At 43.6% G+C, this 21719-nt stretch overlaps 1 protein-coding gene across 2 annotated transcripts in view; it reads right to left on the reverse strand.

The window, feature by feature from the left end:
- The window catches only part of rab11fip3 (RAB11 family interacting protein 3 (class II)), a 78348-nt gene that overhangs the window by 23037 nt on the left and 33592 nt on the right, over nucleotides 1–21719 (reverse strand). For both annotated transcript variants that reach the window (XM_052021181.1, XM_052021180.1), the window contains exons 3-4: nucleotides 21319–21410; nucleotides 8619–8830 (exon numbers count right to left, since the gene is read on the reverse strand). In XM_052021181.1, the coding sequence (XP_051877141.1) occupies nucleotides 8619–8830; nucleotides 21319–21410 (304 nt within the window). The remainder of the gene's footprint in view (nucleotides 1–8618; nucleotides 8831–21318; nucleotides 21411–21719) is intronic.

Below are 21719 nucleotides of genomic sequence, written 5' to 3' on the forward strand. Positions count from 1 at the left end.
GAGGCAACATACTATCCTGGAGTCACGTCCGTGGCCATGGAATTCTCTTTTCCTGTTACAAATTTCCCGATCATTAAAACTAAACATTTTCTTCCCCTCCTGTGCCGCAGAGCCATCTGTGGTGCCACAAACTTGGACCTTGCCACATTCCCAATTGGTCATAAAACCATAGAACCATACAGCACAAAACAGGCCCTTCGGCCCACCATGTTGTGCCGTCCATCAAACCACCCTCACACTATCTAACCCTTTCCTCCCGCACATCCCTCTCTCTCACATTCCTCCATGTGCTTATCCAACAAACTCTTGAACCTGTCCAATGTATCTGCCTCCACCACCACCCCAGGCAGTGCATTCCATGCACCAACCACTCTCTGGGTGAAAAACCTCCCCCTGACATCTCCCCTGAACCTCCCACCCATAACCTTAAAGCCGTGTCCTCTCGTCTTGAGCATTGGTGCCCTGGGAAGGAGGCGCTGACTGTCTACTCTATCTATTCCTCTCAATATTTTATATACCTCTATCATGTCTCCTCTCATCCTCCTCCTTTCCAGTGAATAAAGCCCTAGCACCTTAAGCCTCTCCTCATATTCCATACGCTCTAATCCAGGCAGCATCCTGGTAAATCTCCTCTGCACCGTCTCCAACGCCTCCACATCCTTCCTATAATGCGGCGACCAGAACTGAACACAGTACTCTAAGTGTGGTCTAACTAGAGTTTTGTAAAGCTGCATCATCACTTCGCGGCTCTTAAACTCAATCCCATGATTTATGAAAGCTAACATCCCATTGGCCTTCTTAACTGCTCTATCCATCTGTGAGGCAACTTTCAGTGAACTGTGAATATGAACCCGCAGGTCCCTCTGCTCCTCTACACTGCCAAGTACCTTGCCATTTACCTTGTACTCTGCCCTGGAGTTTGTCCTTCCAAAGTGTACCACCTCACACTTCTCCGGATTGAACTCCATCTGCCACTTGTCAGCCCAGCTCTGCATCCTATCAATATCCCTCTGTAAGCTCCGACAGCCCTCCACACTATCCACAACACCGCCGATCTTAGTGTCATCCGCAAACTTACTAACCCAGCCCTCTACCCCCTCATCTAAGTCATCTATAAATATCACAAAAAGTAGAGGTCCCAGAACCGATCCCTGCGGGACTCCACTAGTCACAGCCCTCCACTCCGAGGGCACTCCTTCCACCACAACCCTCTGCTTTCTACAGGCAAGCCAATTCCTAATCCACACAGCCAAGCTTCCCTGGATCCCTTGGCCTCTGACCTTCTGAAGAAGCCTACCATGAGGAACCTTATCAAACGCCTTATTAAAATCCATATAGACCACATCCACCGCACTACCCTCATTAATCTTCCTCGTCACCTCAAAGAACTCTATCAGGCTTGTGAGGCAAGATCTTCCCTTCACAAAGCCATGCTGGCTGTCCCTAATCAGTCCATTATTCTCCATGTGTTCATAGATCCTATCCCTTAGAATCCTTTCTAACAGCTTACCCACCACAGACGCAAGGCTCACCGGTCTGTAATTCCCTGGACTATCCCTACTACCTTTTTTGAACAAGGGGACAACATTCGCCACCCTCCAATCCTCCGGCACCATCCCCATGGACAACGAGGACTCAAAGATCCTTACCAGCGGTTCAACAATCTCCTCCCTCACCTTTCGAAGCAGCCTGGGGAAAATCCTGTCAGGCCCCGGAGATTTATCTGCCTTGATATTATTTAACAACTTCAACACATCCTCTCTCTTGATATCTACAACCTCGAGAACATTACCCTTACCAGCACTCCCTTCCATGTCATCAAGACCCCTCTCCTTGGTGAATACCGAAGAGAAGTATTCATTGAGAACTTCTCCCACTTCCATCGCCTCCAGGCACATTCTCCCACCTTTGTCTTTAATCGGACCTACCTTTACCCTAGCCATCCTCCTACCCTTCACGTACGTGAAAAAGGCCTTGGGATTTTCCTTAACCTTACTAGCCAATGCCTTTTCATGTTCCCCTTCTAGCTCTCCTCAGCCCTTTCTTAAGTTCCTTCCTCGCTACCCTATATTCCTCACGGGCCCTGTCTGAACTTTGCTGCTTATACCTTATGTATGCTACCTTCTTCTCCCTAACTAGTCGTTCCACCTCTCTCGTCACCCACGGTTCCTTCACTCTGCCATTCCTTCTCTGCCTCACCGGGACATATTTATCCCTAACATCCTGCATAAGATCCCTGAACATCGACCACATCTCCATGGTATATTTCCCTTCAAAAAGGACATCCCACTTTACACTCCCAAGTTCTCTCCTTATAGCCTCATAGTTCGCCCTTCCCCAATTAAATATCTTCTTGTCCTCTCTGCACCTGTCCCTGTCCATGACAATTTTAAAGGTTATGGAGCAATGGTCACTGTCCCCCAAATGCTCACCCACCAATAGATCCTTCACCTGTCCTGGTTCATTTCCTAAAACTAGATCTAGCATGGCATTCCCTCTAGTCGGCCTGTCGACATACTGCGTCAGGAATCCCTCCTGGACACATTTAACAAATTCTGTCCCATCTAAACCTTTGGCACTAAGCAGGTTCCAGTCTATATTTGGGAAGTTGAAGTCTCCCATTACAACAACCCTGTTATTTTTGCTTCTCTCAAAACACTGCCTGCCAATCTGCTCCTCTATATCTCTACTGCTACCGGGGGGCCTATAGAATACTCCTAGTAGAGTAACTGCTCCTTTCTTGTTCCTTAACTCCACCCATATGATCCTTCTACAACATCCATCCTTTCCACAGCCGTAACAGTGTCCCTGACCAGTATCGCCACCTCTCCTCCTCTTCTCCCCCCTTCCCTATCCCTCTTAAAACACTGAAAACCTGGATTATTCAATATCCACTCCTGCCCTGACGTCAGCCACGTCTCAGTAATAGCCACGATATCATAGTCCCCCATACTTATCCAAGCCCTCAGTTCATCTCCCTTATTCCTGACACTTCTTGCATTTAAGTAAACACACTTCAGTCCATCTACCTTACTACTTTTATAGCCTGTATTCTGCTTCTCCTTCCCCAAAGCCTCTCTACCTGTTTGATCTAACTTTTCCCCAACCCCTTCTTCCTCTGACCTACTCCTCCGGTTCCCTTCCCCCTCACAAAGGAGTTTAAACCCTCCCGAACCACCCTAGCAAACCTCGCCGCAAGGATATTGGCCCCCTTCTGGTTCGGGTGTAACCCGTCCTCTCTGTACAGGTCCCACCTTCCTGAGAAGAGATCCCAATGATCTAGAAATCTAAAACCTTCCCTCCTGCACCAACTTCTCAGCCACGCATTTATCTGCCACCTCCTCCTGTTCCTGCCTTCACTACCACGTGGCACCGGCAGCAATCCCGAGATTGCTACCCTTGAGGTCCCGTTCCTCAGTCTTCTGCCTAGCCCCCTGAACTCTCTCTTCAGGACCTCATCCCCCTTCCTACCTATGTCATTGGTGCCAACGTGGACCACAACTTCTGGCTGCTCTCCCTCCCGCTCAAGAATCTTGTGGACCCAATCAGTGACATCCCAGACCCTGGCACCTGGGAGGCAACATACCATCCGGGATTCATGCTCATTTCACAGAACCTCCTGTCTGTTTCCCTGACTATCGAGTCCCCTATCACTACCGCATGTCTCTTTCCCACCCTTCCCTTCTGAGCAGCAGTACCAGTCTCAGTGCCAGAGGCCTGGTTACTGCAGCTAGGCCCCTGCAGGTCATCCCCCACAACAGCCTCCAAGGCAGAAAACCTGTTACTGAGGAGAACAGTCTCCAGGGCTCCCTGCTCTGTCTGCCTGCCTGACTTCTTCTTCTTCCTCTTCCCTCCCCTGACAGTCACCATTCTATCTGCATCCTGAACCTCAGATGTACCTGCTCTAAAGGGGGTGACTGCCTCCTGATGGACCGTGTCTACATAACTCTCCCTCCCTTATGCTGCGCAGTGTTTGTAGCTGCGACTCCAGCTCATCAACTCTGAGCCGAAGTTCGTCCAGCCTCAAGCACTTACTGCAGATGTGGCCATCGTGGACCGCAGCAAGGTCCACAAGTTCCCACATCAAACAGCTGCAGCATATGACCATGTCCTCCATCTGATTACCTTGTTTTTTGACCCCCTAGTTAATCCCACCTACAAATCTATAATAGACAACAGGTAAACCTTACCTTTACCTACTTACCAGCTACTTACCTTCCTTGCCCCTTTACACCGAAGCCCCTTGAGCCAAAGCCCGACCACTCTGCTGCCTCTCACTCTGCTGCCCGCTCTATAGGCTGTTTGCTTTTTTAAGCTGCCCATGCCGCGCCTGCGCAGTCCAGCCCCCACTCGACTAGTTAGAAAAAACTTTTATAACTTCCTTTAGTAAGTTTTAAAAATCTAACCCTTACACTTAAAACCCTAACAAAAACTAACCCTTACACTTAAAACCCTAAAAGTGATAAACAGAAAAAACTTAGCTGCTCCGAAGTCCTCCGAACCGAAGCCCTCGAGTTCCCTAATAGTATCCAAAATGGTACATCTGCTGGGGAGGGGGATGGTCACAGGAGATTCCTGAACTACCTGCCTTCCTCTACTATGCCTGGCAGTAACCCATTCCATTCCTGCCCGTGTAATCACCTCAGATGCATGTCCATGTACATCTCAGCCTCAGATGCTGCACAGTGAATCCATGCACAGCTCTAGCTCCATAACACAGTTAAGTCAGCAGCTGGACACATTTTCTGCGTGTGGCTGCCATAGATGGTGGATGTGTTCCCACACTGTGAGGTAGAAGCATTCCAGTCCTAAGCCCTCCTGCCATGAATTGTCCTTAAATTAAACTCTTTAGTTACTCTTATTTAAATAGTAATCACCCCAGGGCCTTTATTTCACTCCAAACACTACTTACTATAAAACAAGTCCTTTCACTTAAGCTAATGAAATGTAGAAGTAATAAAAATGGTTAATACCCATCTGATTAAGCGTAGCATTCAGCTGCTTCCTTGAGACATCTCACCGTTTGAATCCTGATGTCATGTCCTGACTCAGTAGAGGTACATAGCGCTGGCCTTTTCAATTTCTCCTGCCATTTAATGCCCAGTAGACAATGCAGCTGTCCCTCACTCTGCACAGTTCCCTCAGTTAATGAATTCTCACTCTGCATGAAGTGACACTGTTTGCAACTCAGTGTTGGTGGACACACCTGGTGCTGGGAAACTGCCTGGTTTATACCTGCTGATTCAAGAAAACTAGTTGTCCAATTACTTGCAGCTACTTGTTTACCTTCCACCAGAGGTTTACTTCTGTTGGAGGGAATAGATTCATTTCCTGAGCTACTGGTTAGTCAAGTTTTGACTAAGGAAACTGGCAAGTTATAGCCCGTACTTTGTACAATGTGTGCGGTGAATTTTTGCTTGATAAATCCCATGGCAAGGGGAAGCATACAAGGAACAATAGTTCATTAGCTTTTCTTTCACTGAAGAATTCAAGACAAGTTCCTTCTTTCCCATAATAAACAGGGACATTGCAGTCGGATTCTTTACAGGCAAACTGATCTTATCCTGGAAAGATAATTCCAATTTATTTCAGCTGCCATGTTGCTTCAGGGCTGGTGAACATGATCATTCTAAGAAGAGGACATTTTTTAAAAAAAAGTTATTTTATAGGAAGTGGGAACCTCAAACTTGCATTTATATGGATTCCTCAATGCAAAACCATCTCACCACCACCAAGCTCGCCCATGCAGTGGACTCATCTAAGACAACATATCTTTATTAGTCACATGTCCAACAAAACACAGTGAAATGCATCTTCTGCGCAGTGTTTTCTGGGGGCAGCCCGCAAGTGTTGCCACGCTTCCGGTGCCAACATAGCATGCCCACAACTTCCTAACCCGTACGTCTTTGGAATGTGGGAGGAAACCGGAGCATCTGGAGAAAACCGATACAGACACGGGGAGAATGTACAAACTCCCTACAGACAGCAGCTGGAATTGAACCCGGGTCACTGGCGCTGTAATAGCGTTACGCTAACCATCACCTCCACTCCAGAACCATGATGATCCCATTTAAAGTTTGCAGGTGACATTTGCATATGGGCTTGTTCAGAAGAGAAGCTGCAAGGCATCACTGATTTCTTCATTGTATCCAATGGAGAGGCTTACACCAGCAACCTACCAACCTTGACCCTGCCGCACAGCACTGCTCCCCAACAATCAAGGTCAATGGCAAGAGCCTGTAAAATGTGGATCACTTTTCTCTTGAGGAAATGCCTCTCAAAGCCAGGTATTGATACCGGAAATGAGTACTCCACTTCAGTCCCTTGTGGTGCACCATGGCTGCGCTGTGAGCCTTTTGCAAAATGGGAGAATGGGAACACCACCACTTGCAGGTTCCCTTCCAAGTCACATACCTTCCTGAAATCTATTGCTATTCCTTCATTATCCACTATCACAGCAAGAAAACCCAGGATGGAGAAAATGGTTCAAGGATGTTCTCAAAGGCTCCTAGAAAAATGCAATATCACCACCAACTCATGGGAATCCCAGGGACATGATTGCTCAAAATGGAGTAGCAGCAAATTGGAAGACAGTCATACCATACATCAGTCCCTGCCCCAAATGTTCTTTAAATCTTGCTGAATACAAGCTTGAACAGGAGGTTGTAAATGGAATTAAATACAGTAGAATCACTGGCCAATATCCCCACTTGACTTTTCAATGGAAAGATTTATGAAAGAGCTGATGATTGTTCCTGGAATACTCTTGGACAACGATTGTATTTGGAGGTGAATCGTCTCAGCCCCAAGTCATTGTTCTTTATGGGAAATATGACCAAGTGTTTAATCCCTAGTACGTGTCAATTTTCTTTTTACCCTTTGATGTCAAAGTCAGCCACTCATCTCGTGTCTGGAGTTCTGCTCTTTGATCCATGTTTGGACCAAGGCTGTAATCGAGGTCTGGATCCACGTGGTCCCCACAAACACCCTTCTGCTCAGATTTCAGTTGAACTTTTCTTGCTAACTTTTTGTTTTAAACCCATAAGACTGAGCCATTGGAACATCTGACTCAGTTGAACTCCAAGGAACACTGTGGCACTGTTTGCAACTGACAAGAGTTTCACTCAATAAGTCGACCACTGGCATGTCTGGTTTCCCTGACCCAGACTGTACAAACATTTCCTTCCACCTTGGACCATCATGTGGGGGTCCCTTCCTCACTCTGCCAGTCACAGCACAGCAGATCACAGTACACCAGTGTTTATTGATCAATTCCACTTAAACCAAATGTTTTGAAAAGGTACTATTTATAGTTTCTGAATTACCCACACATTTAAAGAGCCCCTCCACTGAAGAAGATACAAGAAAGATTAAACATTTTAACTTACACCTACAAGAAAAACACTAGGTCCTCAGCTCAACCCCTTTAGGTAGCCTGCACTGAAATGTTGGGCCTCAAAACAAAACAGTCAGACTCCAGGTGCACTGTATCCAATTTGAAACCCCTTCAGTTCCAGAAGGAAATCACTGAAGGCGCTGCAGGTAGACAGTACATGGCATGCTGGGCATTGAGTGTAAGAGTTGAGACGTTATGTTGCAGTTGTATGAGACGTTGTGAGGCTGCACTTGGAGTTTTAACATAGAACAGAGCAGTACAGCACAGAACAGGCCCTTCGGCCCACTATGTTGTGCCGACATAGCTAATCCCTCCTACCCACACAGGATGGCCATATCCCTCCATTTTCCCCTCATTCATGTGCCCATCCAATCCCCTCTTAAAAAAACCCCAATGAATTTGCCTCCACCACCCTATCAGGCAACACATTCCAGGCATTCACTACTGAGTACTGTGTACAGTTTTGGTCACCATTATAGGAAAGACATCAGCTGGAGAGTGCAAAGGCGACTGATGAGAATATTGCTGGGACTCAAGGGCCTGAGTTCTAGCCTGCCCAACCCAACCCTATAACTTTATTCATTGGAACTTAGGAGACTGATGGGTGACCTTATAGAGGCGTATAAAATCATGTGGGGCACAGATATGGTGAATGCACTCAGTCTTTTTCCCAGGAAAAAGGGAACCAAAAACTAGAGGGCATTGGTTTAAGGTGAGAGGAGAAAGATTTAAAAGGGACAAAAGGGTCAACTTCTTCACACAGAGGGTGGTGTGCATATGGAACAAGCTGCCAGAGAAAGTGGTTGAGAAGGTACAATAATGACATTTGGATAAGTGTGTGGATAGGAAGAGTTTAGAGGGATTCAGGCCAAGCTCCAGCAAATGGGACTAGCTTAGGTGGGCACCTTGGTTGGTATGGAGAGTTGGGCCGAAGAACCTGTTTCCATGCTGTATGACCCTATGACATGCATCATGTTTACATGCATCATGGTTACATACAAGTGGCTGAATCAGACATTGCTGTGCCCATATCTAAAGAGACTGCAAATTTCACAAGCACCAAGCATGTTCATCCCTTCATGCTTCTGAGAATCATGACATTAGGAGATTAACGGCACAGTTTGAGTGCTAATCCAGCACAACAGTCAGTGATATTAATTTACAGAAGAGACCCTCAGCACAAATTGAAATGACAGTAAAAGTTAACAATCCTAGAACTTACTTCATGGTCCCATTAAATAGAACACTGTTTTCTGGATCTTCAGGTGTATCTGTGAACTCAGAGTTTAAGGTGGCATCTATGGCACTGTCAGTTTCCAACTCATCATGTGTTCCGTGGTGAACCAGAGTACCCGTGTCCTCATCTGTGAATGTCTCACACTCACTGTAGGTACTCTCAGAGCCCATGTAAGCACTGTCTGTCACTTCATTAGTCTAAAAAAAATGGAGCAAGGTAAGCATTAGACTTCAGAGCACTAACAGATCAGTGTAATACATCACCTTAGCAACAAATTGGAATACCACACTGTAACTGCAAAGTTTATTAACACTGAGGAAGTCAAAGGAACAGTTCAACTAGTGCGATTTGTGCTTAATCCAGTAATCAGTGATGTTCTTATGACGGGAGGGCAAGCTACTGAAGTACCCACTAGTACAGAAAATGTCTGGTTTCCAAATCAATAGGGCAGTCTTGAAGCAGAGGTACTGATGTAGACAACATTACACACACACACACACACACTCAGCTGATGATTCATTAAACACCTGTGGATGTGTAACTAAAACAGCCTAAAAGAATTTAAACCAGTGAGAGCTCAAAGTTAACAAGTACCCCAGCAAATAAATCACAGCTTACAAGGATCACCCTGCCCACAGCTTGCTCATTTTATCCAGTCTCTAATCAAGGCCCAACTAGTCTAATACTTTATGTCAGCAGTCTGAAGGAGCTGAACATGATAACAATTGTCCTCACAGACAAGTCACCCTCTTGCCAGGAGGTTTCACAGTGGGGCTTTTTTTGTTTAAAACAAAAAGGCATTCAGGTGCCAGGTTACACAACTTGGCGATTCAAATGTCGTCAGGACAACACACTCAACACTGCACATTTAAGCTGAGCCAGCTCATGAATCACCTTGTGTAACACGACGTTGATGCTCCAACCTCTCACATTTCTGTAACCCATTGAGTGAAACAAGCAAAAATTCCCTGGCTGCCATCTCATCTTCCAAAAGCCGCCCAGTTTTGTGTCATTGTTGCATTGAATGACAGTGTTAGTTTAGGATTCTGGTCTATCCACCTCGGCTTACATCTGTAGCTATGGTAACAAGGGGTAACTCCAACCCACCAATCAAAATAGGTCCTTCCCCACCAGGTACCAGTGCATAAGATCAGTGGCATCACAATCCCAGCGTTACATGAACACCCAGCAAAGTGCTACACCCACACATGGCAGCAGAGCTATTTCTTTCACTCTTTACACGCTCAATGCCTTAATTATTGCTTTTGACCACAATATAATCTCAATAAATACTTTTAAATTAATAAGCAATACTTGTTTAGTTCTTTCCAGTTAGCCTTCCCTACAATTTAAAATTTCTAATGTAGCGGCTGCTACTGCGATGTGAAAGCAAGACACTAGTTCGTGGGCTACAGAACAAAAACTGATTTTCCCGCCTTGTGCGGGCCTTTTAAAAGGAACGGTTCCCGCCCACTGAAAACGGAAATGACGTATGCGCTATGTCAAACTTGTCCCGCGCGTGGGTTCTTCCAGTTGCTCGGGGAAGATGAAGGTCCAACGCCATCTTGGGCCTCGCCGCTCTGACGACACACGACCCGACTACTGAGCTGGTTCTCTTGCTCGGATGGTGAGTCGCTACACTAAGATAATTTCTAAAGGGCTTCATTTCCCAACTAATCCCTCTAACTCAAATGTCCCACAGTCTTTGGATCCAAAGCAGACCTGCCTCCACACTAATTCAGTGGCAGAACAGTGAGAGAAGCCAGAAAACAAGAGCCAAGCTCTCTCTGGGATTCCCCACCCCTATAATTCCTCTATGGACATTGGCAGCTAATATCTTCAGGTGCCTTAAGTGGCCATTAACCACACAACTTATGTACTTGTGTATGGAATGATCCGTCAGGATGGCAAGCAACTAAAAACTTTACACTGTATTTCAGTACGTGACAATAATAAACCAATACCAACACCTTAGACATCACAGCCAAGTCAAATCCCATTCAAGCCATAGATCCACACAAGCAGATTTTAGCAACATACAGAAATCTGCTCAAATGTCCCCACCACCACCAACCACTTCCTCTCCCCAAGAGAGGGATTCAGCTTGCTCTGCTGAGGTTGGTGTACCCTGCTGACCAGAGTCCACACTGCAGAGGTACAGCATCACTTCAGTACAGAATGCAGCTATTACCTAGCTTAAAGAGACACTTGAAACTTAACAGTCAAATCAACATTTTCTAGATGAACATTAAGGACTATGAAATTTCACACTGATACCTGAGGAGCTTCTTGACTAGTTCATGTGCAGCCAGCCTAAAGACCAAATGAAACTGGTGCAGCCGAATATCAGCATTCAAATAAGGAGATTGGAATTTAATTCCTCAAATTTCAAATGCAATTAAATTGTAGAACTTCCCTTTCCCGCCACACAGAACTGGTTCCAAACAAGGCAACAAGATGCTTCACCTGCCCTGGTCCGTACCGATGGAACCAAATATTAATCCCTGGGTAATTTCCCCAGCGTGGTTAATCTTCCTTCTGGGAAATGATGAGCATTCAAGTGCCTTGTTGGTGAGAAAAGCTTTAATGCTATAATCACAGAATTAACAGGCACTTGGACAAGTGTGGATTGATCAGAGAAATCTCAGATTCTTGAAAGGCAAATTGCCTTTAATTAAACTGATGGAATTTTTTGATAAATTAACAGAGTGGCTTAATGAGAGGAGTTGATGTAGTATATACAGACTTCCAAATGGCATTTGATAAGGTATCTCATAATAGGTTTAAGATTGAAACAGCCTGCAAGGACTGATAGGAAAAAAAAGGTTTCCATTACATCGCAGGCACATACCTCCCCACCATCAGGAGTATGTACAGGAGGCGCCACCTCAAGGCAGCAACATCTATCAAAGATCCCCACCATCCAGGCCATGCCATCTTCTCGCACCTACCATCAGGCAGGGAGTACAGAAGCCTGGAGTCCCCACACCACCAGGTTCAAACACAGCTACTTCCCTTCAACCATATGGTTCTTGAACCAAGTGGCAAAACCCTAATCGCTACAGTTTAGCAACATTATGACCACTTTGCACTAAAATGGACTCCTTTGTTCTAATTGTGTTCTTTCTTGTAAAAATTGTGTACAATTTACGTTCAATGAATGTTTTTCCTGTGAATGCTGCTTATCTGATGCTATGTGCCTGTGATACTACTGCAAGCAAGTTTTTCATTGCACCTGTGCACACATGGACTTGTGCAGATGACAATAAACTAACTTTGACTTTAAAGTTAATGAAAACAAAAATGCTCTAAGCACTCACACTTGGCAGGTCAGAAAGAGAGAGTTCACACTACTCCTCCATGGATACTGCCTGACCTGCTGAGCATCTCCAGTACTGTTTTTGTTTCACATTTTCAACATTTGCAGTTTTGACTTCCAAGAGAGGCAAGTTGTTTTGTTTGAGATTGGAGGGAAGTTCTGTACTAGGACCATTGCTTTTTGAAAAAATGATTTAGATAGGTACACAGAGCAGAAAATCCAATTTCCACATTCTACAAGGCTTGAAGGCAGAGTATACTTTGAGGACCTTAGAAGGTCCCAAAGATATTTAGATAGGCTGATGGAATAGACATACGAAATCTAATGCTGTAAAATGTGAATTATTACACTGGGGTAGAATAAACTTGAAGACAAAATTCTAACAGGGGTAGAAACAGAGAGACTGGGGGATAGATGCACAGTGCATTGAAAGTGGCAGGTTAGGTTGAGAAAATGGTTTAAAAAAAACAAGATGTGTTTTTTTGTGTTTTGGGTCATGACCATGCATCAGGTCCTTCATCACTTGTCTGGATTAAATTTCATCTCCCACCACTCCACCCAACCTTCCAGCTGATCTACATCCCACTTAGAAAACTTTCATTGTCTGTGACTCTTATCAATTTGCATGTCTGCAACAAACTTACAAATCACACCACCTACATTCTCATCCAAGTCATTTATATATATTACAAATAACAAAAGGTTCCAGCACTGATCCCTGTGGTACACTAATCACAAAAACACTCACCACACTCTGCCTCCAATCATCAAGCCAAACTCAGTTCAACTGCCACCAGTATCCCCAGCAGCATTTAACACAGGCCTTTGGCTGAGCACCGCCCAAGGAGGCACACACTGGAAGAGCAAAAATTCCAACCATTTCAAATTGTGTTAAAGAATGGGGAAATGAGAGATTGGAAACCACTTGTGTCCTTTATCCAAGAGTCTCACAAAGTCAACACAAAGTAGGCAAGAGCAATACTTCTGAAGCTGGTGGTCCTGGAGAAGCAGCATATGCATGGTGCTTTTCAGCTTTAAGGAAATAGAATCTACAAGACTAATTAGAACAAACTTGAGACTGACAGGGCATGTCAAACCAACAGAACAATGGACAGCTTCCAGTCCAGGTGAAGGGTCTTGACCCAAAACATCGAATGTCCATTTCCTTCTACTGCCCGACCTGCCAAGTTCCTCCAGCAGTTTGTTTTTCTGCATTTAGATGGCTTCCTCCCCACCTCCATTTTCAATGCCACTAGTTAGAATGAAAACTCAGACAAGGATCAACAACCAATCTCAGGATTGGTCACAAGACCATTTAACAGCCTGGCACGGCAATTCTCTGAGGCAGTCACCTTCAGTGAAGGTGGGGTGGGGGAAGGGGGGTGGTAGGTAGGTGGTGGCAGTGATCTGTGAACTACCCAAGCTTGACCTCTAGCAATTGTGCCAAAATAAAGCTGGCAGGTCACAAAGGCAGAATACAATTTGTAAACAACCTTCTTTTATACACCACGTACAGCAACCAGCTCTTATATAGAAGATTTTGCATTCCCTCAGAAGCACAGAATGCCAGATTAAATAAAAATCAAACCAGGTTCACAGTCACCAGAGGTGCCAGGTCCTGGAGTTACCTTTCCCTGTTGTCCTCAGTTGAAACACCATTCAGGTCTGTAATTTACCCAAAGCTTTCCGGTATTTATTTCGGCTTTCCAAGTCAAGTCCAAAGTTCAAGGGGAATACTAAGGCTTATGATTCCTTTGCACATCCACCAATCAGCACTGTGCTTATTGATGACATCATTAAGAACTAAGGGAGGTTCTAACCAGTCACTGGTGTCTCACCGGCCTCAGCCAGACCTGCAGTATCTGCACAGGCAGTCAAGTACATTGGTAATAACAAGGACCAACATTCACATCCAGGAAGCACAAAACTCTACCAGGACAGTACCAAGCAAGTTTAGGTGAATGAAAGAACAGGAACTGAACAGATATTTATACAGCAACTGATAACTGCAGGAATGTTGTAGTTGCATTTTTACCCAATCAAAATGCTAAATGTTCAGTGAAAGCTTTGTTAGAACCAGACAACAGGAAACAGTCAGGCTCAGAGTTTGAAGTAAATTGTCAGACCCCATTTGCTGTCCTCTTCTCTAGCTGCCCCTTCACCAACCACTCTTGGAAATACTCATCTCAGGCCAGAAGTCCACCTCCTATTGCAATAAAGAATGCAAGAGATGGAATCCCTAAACTGAAGATCAAAATCTCACTCTTGTTCTTAAATTACACAACTGGAGTCTTCAATGGCATTTCCTACATAAAGCACCATTCAGTGGTGTAGTCCATCCGATTATATGAATGCGTTCTGGGAAACTATAATGAAGTAGCACCTCAGCACAAGACCAATTCATAAAAGCCCTTTTTTTTAAATGCAGCAGTATTCAACAGCACACTCAGAAAAACAACAGTGGACACATCTTTAAAGCTAAGATCAGACAAAGTGCTTTTAATATTCACTATTTGGACAAGTTTTCAACCCTGGAGCCTTAGACAAGAAGCTGTCACTGCACTACCAGTGTTGATAGGATAGTAGTGATCGACCTGTGAAGTACTTTGCAGCCATATCATCATCTAAGATAAGATCTTTAGTCACATGTACATCGAAACACAGTGAAATACAACTTTTGCGTAGTGATTTTTTGGGGGGCAGCCCGCAAGTGCCGCCATGCTTCTGGTGCCAACATAGCATGCCCACAACTTCCTAACCTGTATGTCTTTGGAATGTGGGAGGCAACCGGAGCACCCAGAGGAAACCCACATGGACACAGGGAGAATGTACAAACTCCTTACAGACAGTGGCTGGAATTGAACCCGGGTCGCTGGCGCTGTAAAGTGTTACGCTAACCACTATGCTACTGTGCCTGCCTATCTAGCAGCATCTCCCAAAGCATACTGAGCAGAGGAACTGAGAGAGGGGAATATTTTAATTCTTCTATATTAAGGAAGTCCCTCTTATGACACCCCCCCCACCCCAAACAATTGGTGTGAAATAGAGAACAGGAAACAAAGCTTTCCTCAGAACTACAGAAAAATACAAACAAAATACTTAGGCACACCAGAGGGGATTTCACAGCAAATAATAAATCCTACAGATTAAAATTATTTTTCAAAAGTAATGTGCAAGATAACCTTAAATAAATTGCATCTGATTAAGATTTGTAACTGCTCACTAAAGGATTTGGAAATTAAACACACAAAAGAGGTAGTTCATTTCAGACCAGAACAATATCAATCTGAAACAGATGAACGGTTACTGAGCACAATTATCATGAAGCACTTAAGTACTGATTTCCAGATTGTGCTACTGAATTACAAGTGTTCCCTTCTGCTGTGTATTGACCAAAGCTGAACAATGTATTCATGGAATATACTGGCAAGTACATCAGAAAATCTGAACACAGCCCTTCTAGAGTATCATTTGCTGGCATTGCACTCCCTGGATATTTAATGTATAAACACCTTGGTACTTGGTCACTCTTCACTTGTGCTGATTTAAAGCTAAATTTCCAACAGCACAAATGCAAGGCCACCATCTGGGGACGAAGACTGCAGACGTGTATACTGCCATCTTAAAATTTCCCTGCAAATCATACACCATCCTGACTTGGAAGGAATACATGGTCATTAAACACTGGCTTTAATAGGGACACATATCCCATGACTGAATGAGCAAAAATACGACCCATGCTTATAGTTCTATTTCTGCAAACAAATGGAAAGCCAGCAATAGTTCTGAAGTTCTCAACAACATCCCACTGAATGAAGCAATCCAAACTCACCAACCACTTTGCACGGACTCTGCGTTCTCCTTGATACACATGCTTAATTTCAACATTGACAGGTCTTGCCACACAAGTTCCAAAAGATGCAAGCACCAGCCAGGTTGCACATTAATGGAACAGCAGGCCTGTCTACAGTTTCCTTCACTTCACTTGAATATTTCATCAAGTATCGAAAACCAACTGCGTGTTATATGACTAACGTGCATTTCCTGCTTGTGTGCAGCCTTTCTAAACCATACCATCACACCGAAACTAGTGAAAATAATTTAACCAAATTCAGCTAATGAGCAACACCCACTTTATGTAAACTAGACAACAAATTAAGCAGCAAGCAGACTTGGAACTGGATCTTGTGTACGCAATTCAGGCAAATTTTCAGTCAACTGAAATGTGATCACAGGAATATATGGATTAGCAGAGCTCAAATAAAGACCATCAAGTCAATGTTCCATATAGTTCTTAAACTTGACTTTATGGACTTGTTTCCAAGGTACACAAATTCACACAAACACGTCAGCGAGTGGAGGGAACAGCAACTTGATTAAGCACAAATTTCTTCCCTGTTGTGACAGGAACTCTATCCAGTCATTTATTTGAAGCTAACTTTACACCTCCGGCATCTCATTTTGGTTCCACAGTTTTTGTTCCACATTTGTTTTGTCAGTAACCAATTTCCACATAATTGCAGATGAACAGATGATTCATTCCTACAGACTGGTTTTGCTCTGGGGTGAATACCTCTAATTTAGGCACCCTTGGGATTTGTGGCTCTCCGAAGATTTACTAATAAATTTTCCATACCACCAATGCCCTTCAGCACACCCCATTTTGGGTGGAGATAAACACCAACAGCAGCAAGAGAGGAGATAGCTTCATACAGAAATGTAGACAGTGTAAACAGGATTTTTATCTACTGCATCTGAAACACACAGGCTCAGGCATTTTAAATTTGACACTAGTTACCAGGACAGAAGTTGGATCACTCCCAGACTATTGCACTACATTACAGTGACAAGGTAACTACATCCGACAGTGACCATTTGGGCCACCATATCTATCCATCCACAATGACCCTATACAACATCCAGTTGCTGTTTAAATGATTCCAAAAGGTTGTTTATACCAGCATCCAATACAGGTGTTTATTTTATATAATCACCATTTAAAGAAAAGTTATTCACCATCAACGCCAAAGTCTATTTTTACTTGCTTGGAGTAGTGAGCCCTGGTACGACTCTTACAGTTTAATTGCCTTCACTGGATCCACTTACCCATTCACTACCTTACGAGCCTCCAGAGGTTCACCATCTGAATGCTCCCTTGGAAAACTGGTATTCCCAAGATCTATCCTGATTTCCCCATCAACATTACCAATTGAGACACGAGACAACATCTGAAAACCTATCTGAAGCTGACCTGCACCACTCTAATCCCTTCCTATAGCTCACCAGCAAAACAACACCACTTCATACACACAGCAGTGTATTAGGCATTTTAATCAGACTAATAACCCATAGAATGCATTTAAATCTCACCTCAAGAATTTGAGAATTCAAATTCAGTTTATGTTTCAAATTCAGAGAATAAAGTTTGATAAAAGTAGCCCGGAAGAGGTTAAAGTGTCCTAAAGCTCAGGTGATTCAGTAAGTGTTTGGGGAATGAGCATCCTGTTACTTCCAGGTCAGGGATCTATGTAACTCACGTCCTATACTTGTGTGACGACCTTCAACTGCCCTCTGATGTGCCTAACAATTCAGTTAATTGTATCAGAGAGCGATCAGAGACACTGGGGATGAAGAATAAATGCTGGCCTTGCTACCAGCACCCACATCCTGAAAATTTAAATAAACAAATAGAGCAAGTGTACCAGTGCAAGTGATTGCTCAAGTTGTCAGAATTTCACGTCATCAGTATGAATCTCAACATGGAGCTGAACATCCTATCGCAACAGGAGCAATTTAAAGTGACTTAGTTTTGTTCGAATACAGGTCATCAACAATGCAAAACTAAGACTCATAGGGTGCCTGGCCTGGCACAGAGGTCAAACAGCACTATTTCCCAACCTGCAAAATTATAGAACCATAAAAACACTCACTTTCACTCAGTCTCAGCAAGACAACACTATGATACAAATGGGGAAAAGATTCTCATATTTCCAGTTTTTAAAACTTGAACAGTTTGATTGGAGTAAATAAATTGCACTTCTGGTAACAAGATTTAGTACCTCCTGTCCTACTTGTAGGAGACAGCCATTCAGCCTAGCAGGACTATACTGAACAATCTATTCATTCACAAGAAAACAGAAGCAGGAGTGGGCCACCAGGCCCCTCATGCCTGTCCCTCTATTCAGTATCATGGCTGATCTACACTGGCCTCAACTCCTCTTCAGAACCCCATAACCTTCAATTCTCTGCTCTTTCAAAAAAAATTATCTACTGCCACCTCAAATACTTCTATCCATCCACGATCCTCAGGAGCAGAAGTTCCAGAGATTTGTCATTCTCTGCCAAAAGAGAATTTCTACGCACCTCCATTTTAAATGGCCAGTCTTATCTTGTAACTACGTCTCCTCATTCGAAACTCCCACTACTGAAAATATTCCAACATTTGCTCTGTCAAACCCCCTCAGGACCTTAGACATTTGAATAAGGTCACCCTTCATTCTTCTAAATGCTAAAGAACACAGACCCAACCTGTTTAGCCTTTCGATAGGATAATCCCCTCAATCCCAGGAATTAGCCTGATAAATCTCTTTTGGACCTCCTCCAATGCTACTAACAAATGCAGGCTATGAAGTATTTATTGCTGCGTAGTCACAGTTGGGATTGTAGGGAATGGGAATGCTAATTTGCGCACAGCTAGTTCCCACAAACCAGTAATGAGTTGTTAACCTGTTTAATGATGTTGATTGCAACATGACCATTGGCCACAATTTTTAATTGCATCCTAGTTTAACATCTTGTCTGAAAGGCAGCATCTCTACCTGATTTTTATGCTCCACTCACTGGAAAAGCATCTGAACTCTAACCCAGGTCAGGCAAAAATGCAACTGCACAAGTCCAGCTGGCAAAGTTTCTAATAGGAGCAGCTTTGTTGTGGAAGGAACGAAAGAAATAGCACAGCTTAAACCAATGAATGAGCTGTGGAAAGGCAACAACAAAAGATATAACAGACAACTTCTTTAGTGCGGCAAATGAAAAGGTTGAAGGTTATGCAACTTGGTTTCACATTTGTCTAGTGTAATCACAAACTTTGAGATCTATTAGGAAATATTATCAAGGGAACTACCCACCACATCAGTGGAATTTTTCATCATCAGAATCTAAATCCCCAACATTTCACCAGAAACACCATAACAATTCTAGGTGGCAGCTCACCACCTTCTCAACTGCAGTTAGGGGATGATCAACAAACACTGGCCTCCCCAGTGATCCACAAACCCAGAAAGTGAATTTAAAAAAGTAAGTTATCTTCCACAGCTCCACCACGTTCCTCTCTTAACCACTCCCTTTAAAGCTGAAACACTCAGCTTATTAACCTTGCTCTAAAGCATTACCTGTTGTTCTCTGGGTGCACTCACTGGAGGCCACAGAGGGGTCAGGAACTGCAGGCACAAATATCTAAATGTCAGACAAAAGAACCACTGCAGCCCCACAAGATCCAACTGAAAATGAAATTGGAAAGTAACCATAATCTGAATTATTTGTTTAAAACCCTTCCTGGAACAGGTACACTATCAATTTCATTGTAATTTCTGAAGTATAATGCACCCGTGAACAATAACAGCAACTATTAAAGGCTATCCAAGCTCAGCAGGGCAAAAAAACAGCTTTGTCCCACAGTTCAGTCTCAGTAATACTACCAACAAATCCACTCTGTACCTCACATAGGTCCACTCTGTCCCACTCTGTACCCTCAATGCCAGCACAGCAGCAATCTCCCACATATCAGCAGAACTTTTTAATGGTATGGATCAGAGATGTACTTTCCCCAGACTAGCTTTCATTTTAATGAACTGTATGCCAATTACCTCTGCTAGCCATGTTTAAACCCTTATCCACCTGTATAGAAATTAACATGAACATGGCGGAGAAGAAAAGGCAGACTATTTTTTTTAATGTCACCCAAACCTACAGCAGCACTGCTTTGTAAACATGGGAAACCAGCTGAGCAAGAATTGTTAATGCAATAGAGGCAGAGTTGCTAGAGGTTCCTGCATGAACAAACGAGCCTCAAGGGCAACAGCGTCCACAAATCACAGGTTTAAGTCACAATCGGCACCTTAAGAGAATGAAGAGCCAAATGGAGGTTGAAGTGCCATGTCAAGTCACCAGAGTGCTGCCACCAGCTGGATGGAAACAATTTTGCCATTAAAAGGTCTTCAGAGTCCAATTCCACTCCCTTGCCGAGATCCCAAGTTAATCCCTGAAATATTTTGTGCTGCCATTACAAATTGCTTCGTGAGTTAGGGTCAGCCAGACCTGTTGAAAGTGTAGAGCACCATGCTTTCTGTTGGCAGCATGTTTGAATTTGAGGATTGGCACTTGCATATTCCGCAAAAAAATACAAGAATTTGATGAAAGAGGGGAAAAGTGTAGTTGAGTAAACTTGCAAGGAATATGAAAATGAACTGTAAAAGCTTCTGTAAATACATATTAGAAAAGGATTAGTGGAGACAAATGTAGGTCCCTTATAGTCAGAAATGGGAAAATTTATAATACAGAACAAAGAATTGGCAGAGCATTAAACATTGGTTCTGTCTTCACTGGAAGGGACACTAATAACTTCCCAGAAAGGTTAAGAAACCAAAAGTTTAGTGAAGAGGAACTTGAAGAAACTTATTAGTGAAAGAAAGTTCACCTTGCTAGTCAGGGTGCAGCCATGAGCCCCACATCCCAATGTGGAACAGCTGCACCCCTCAACCCACCCACTTAACACCAGGCTTGCAGGCAGCCTCTGCACACCAAGTCATGGATGATTTAAATGCTACAGGAGCATCAATGGAGGGCAGAGTCTTGCTGAAGTCTCCTGCATAGTAGTGTGCAGCAATAATGGAATAAGCACAGAGTGCTGGGTTAAGTGGTACATCACATCAAACACACAGATTAGAAGATAGAATGATGGGAGGAACCCAAACTAGTGGAGCACAGTTACCAGTTGTAGCACCAACACTACCCATTCATGCTATATTTTTGGAAAAAAAACTAGTTGAAGACTTGCCAGTCTTTCCACTATAACTTTAACACTCAATTTGAACAGAGAAAGTCTCCATTTAACATCTCTTTAAAAGTATGCCCTCTGCAACAGTTCCTCAGTGCTGACTGGATCCAAAACTTTGATTTTGTATGAACAGTAACTTTCCCAAACAAGTACACCGAGCCAAGCTAACCACAGAGGTCAAAAATGGAACAGTACTACTATGTTGGTCAGTTTTGTTTGTAGTGCAACTCCTAATTGAACCACTGAGAACCATTTAAACAAACAAAACACCGAAGATGATATTTTCCTGTGACAATCAATCATACACTTGCCTCAAAACAATTGAAGTCCTCAAACCCGTCAGAACAGGGCAGTACATCATCTTCATTTCCAAATCCAGCATCATAGTTCTGGCTGTCAGAATCTGCAGGTACAAAAGTAAACACATTAACCCCCTCAGTTTGAAAATACAGGACAGATGCATACCATGTCCACATTTACATGCACACCTTTGTCTCACTTATTCATACACAAATTGCTAAAGTTTAATAATGTCAATATTTCAGATCTAACTAGGAGCAACTGCAGATATATGGACAGCTAACGAAGATACATTAACACCCACTTCAATTCACTATCATTCCTATTATTAAGATTGATGAAGACAGGTAGTAGACATTATCTATATGGACTTTAGTAAGGCATTTGACAAGGTTCTACATGGTAGGTTTGC

Source organism: Pristis pectinata, chromosome 8, assembly GCF_009764475.1.
Source record: "Pristis pectinata isolate sPriPec2 chromosome 8, sPriPec2.1.pri, whole genome shotgun sequence".
NCBI lineage: Eukaryota > Metazoa > Chordata > Chondrichthyes > Rhinopristiformes > Pristidae > Pristis > Pristis pectinata.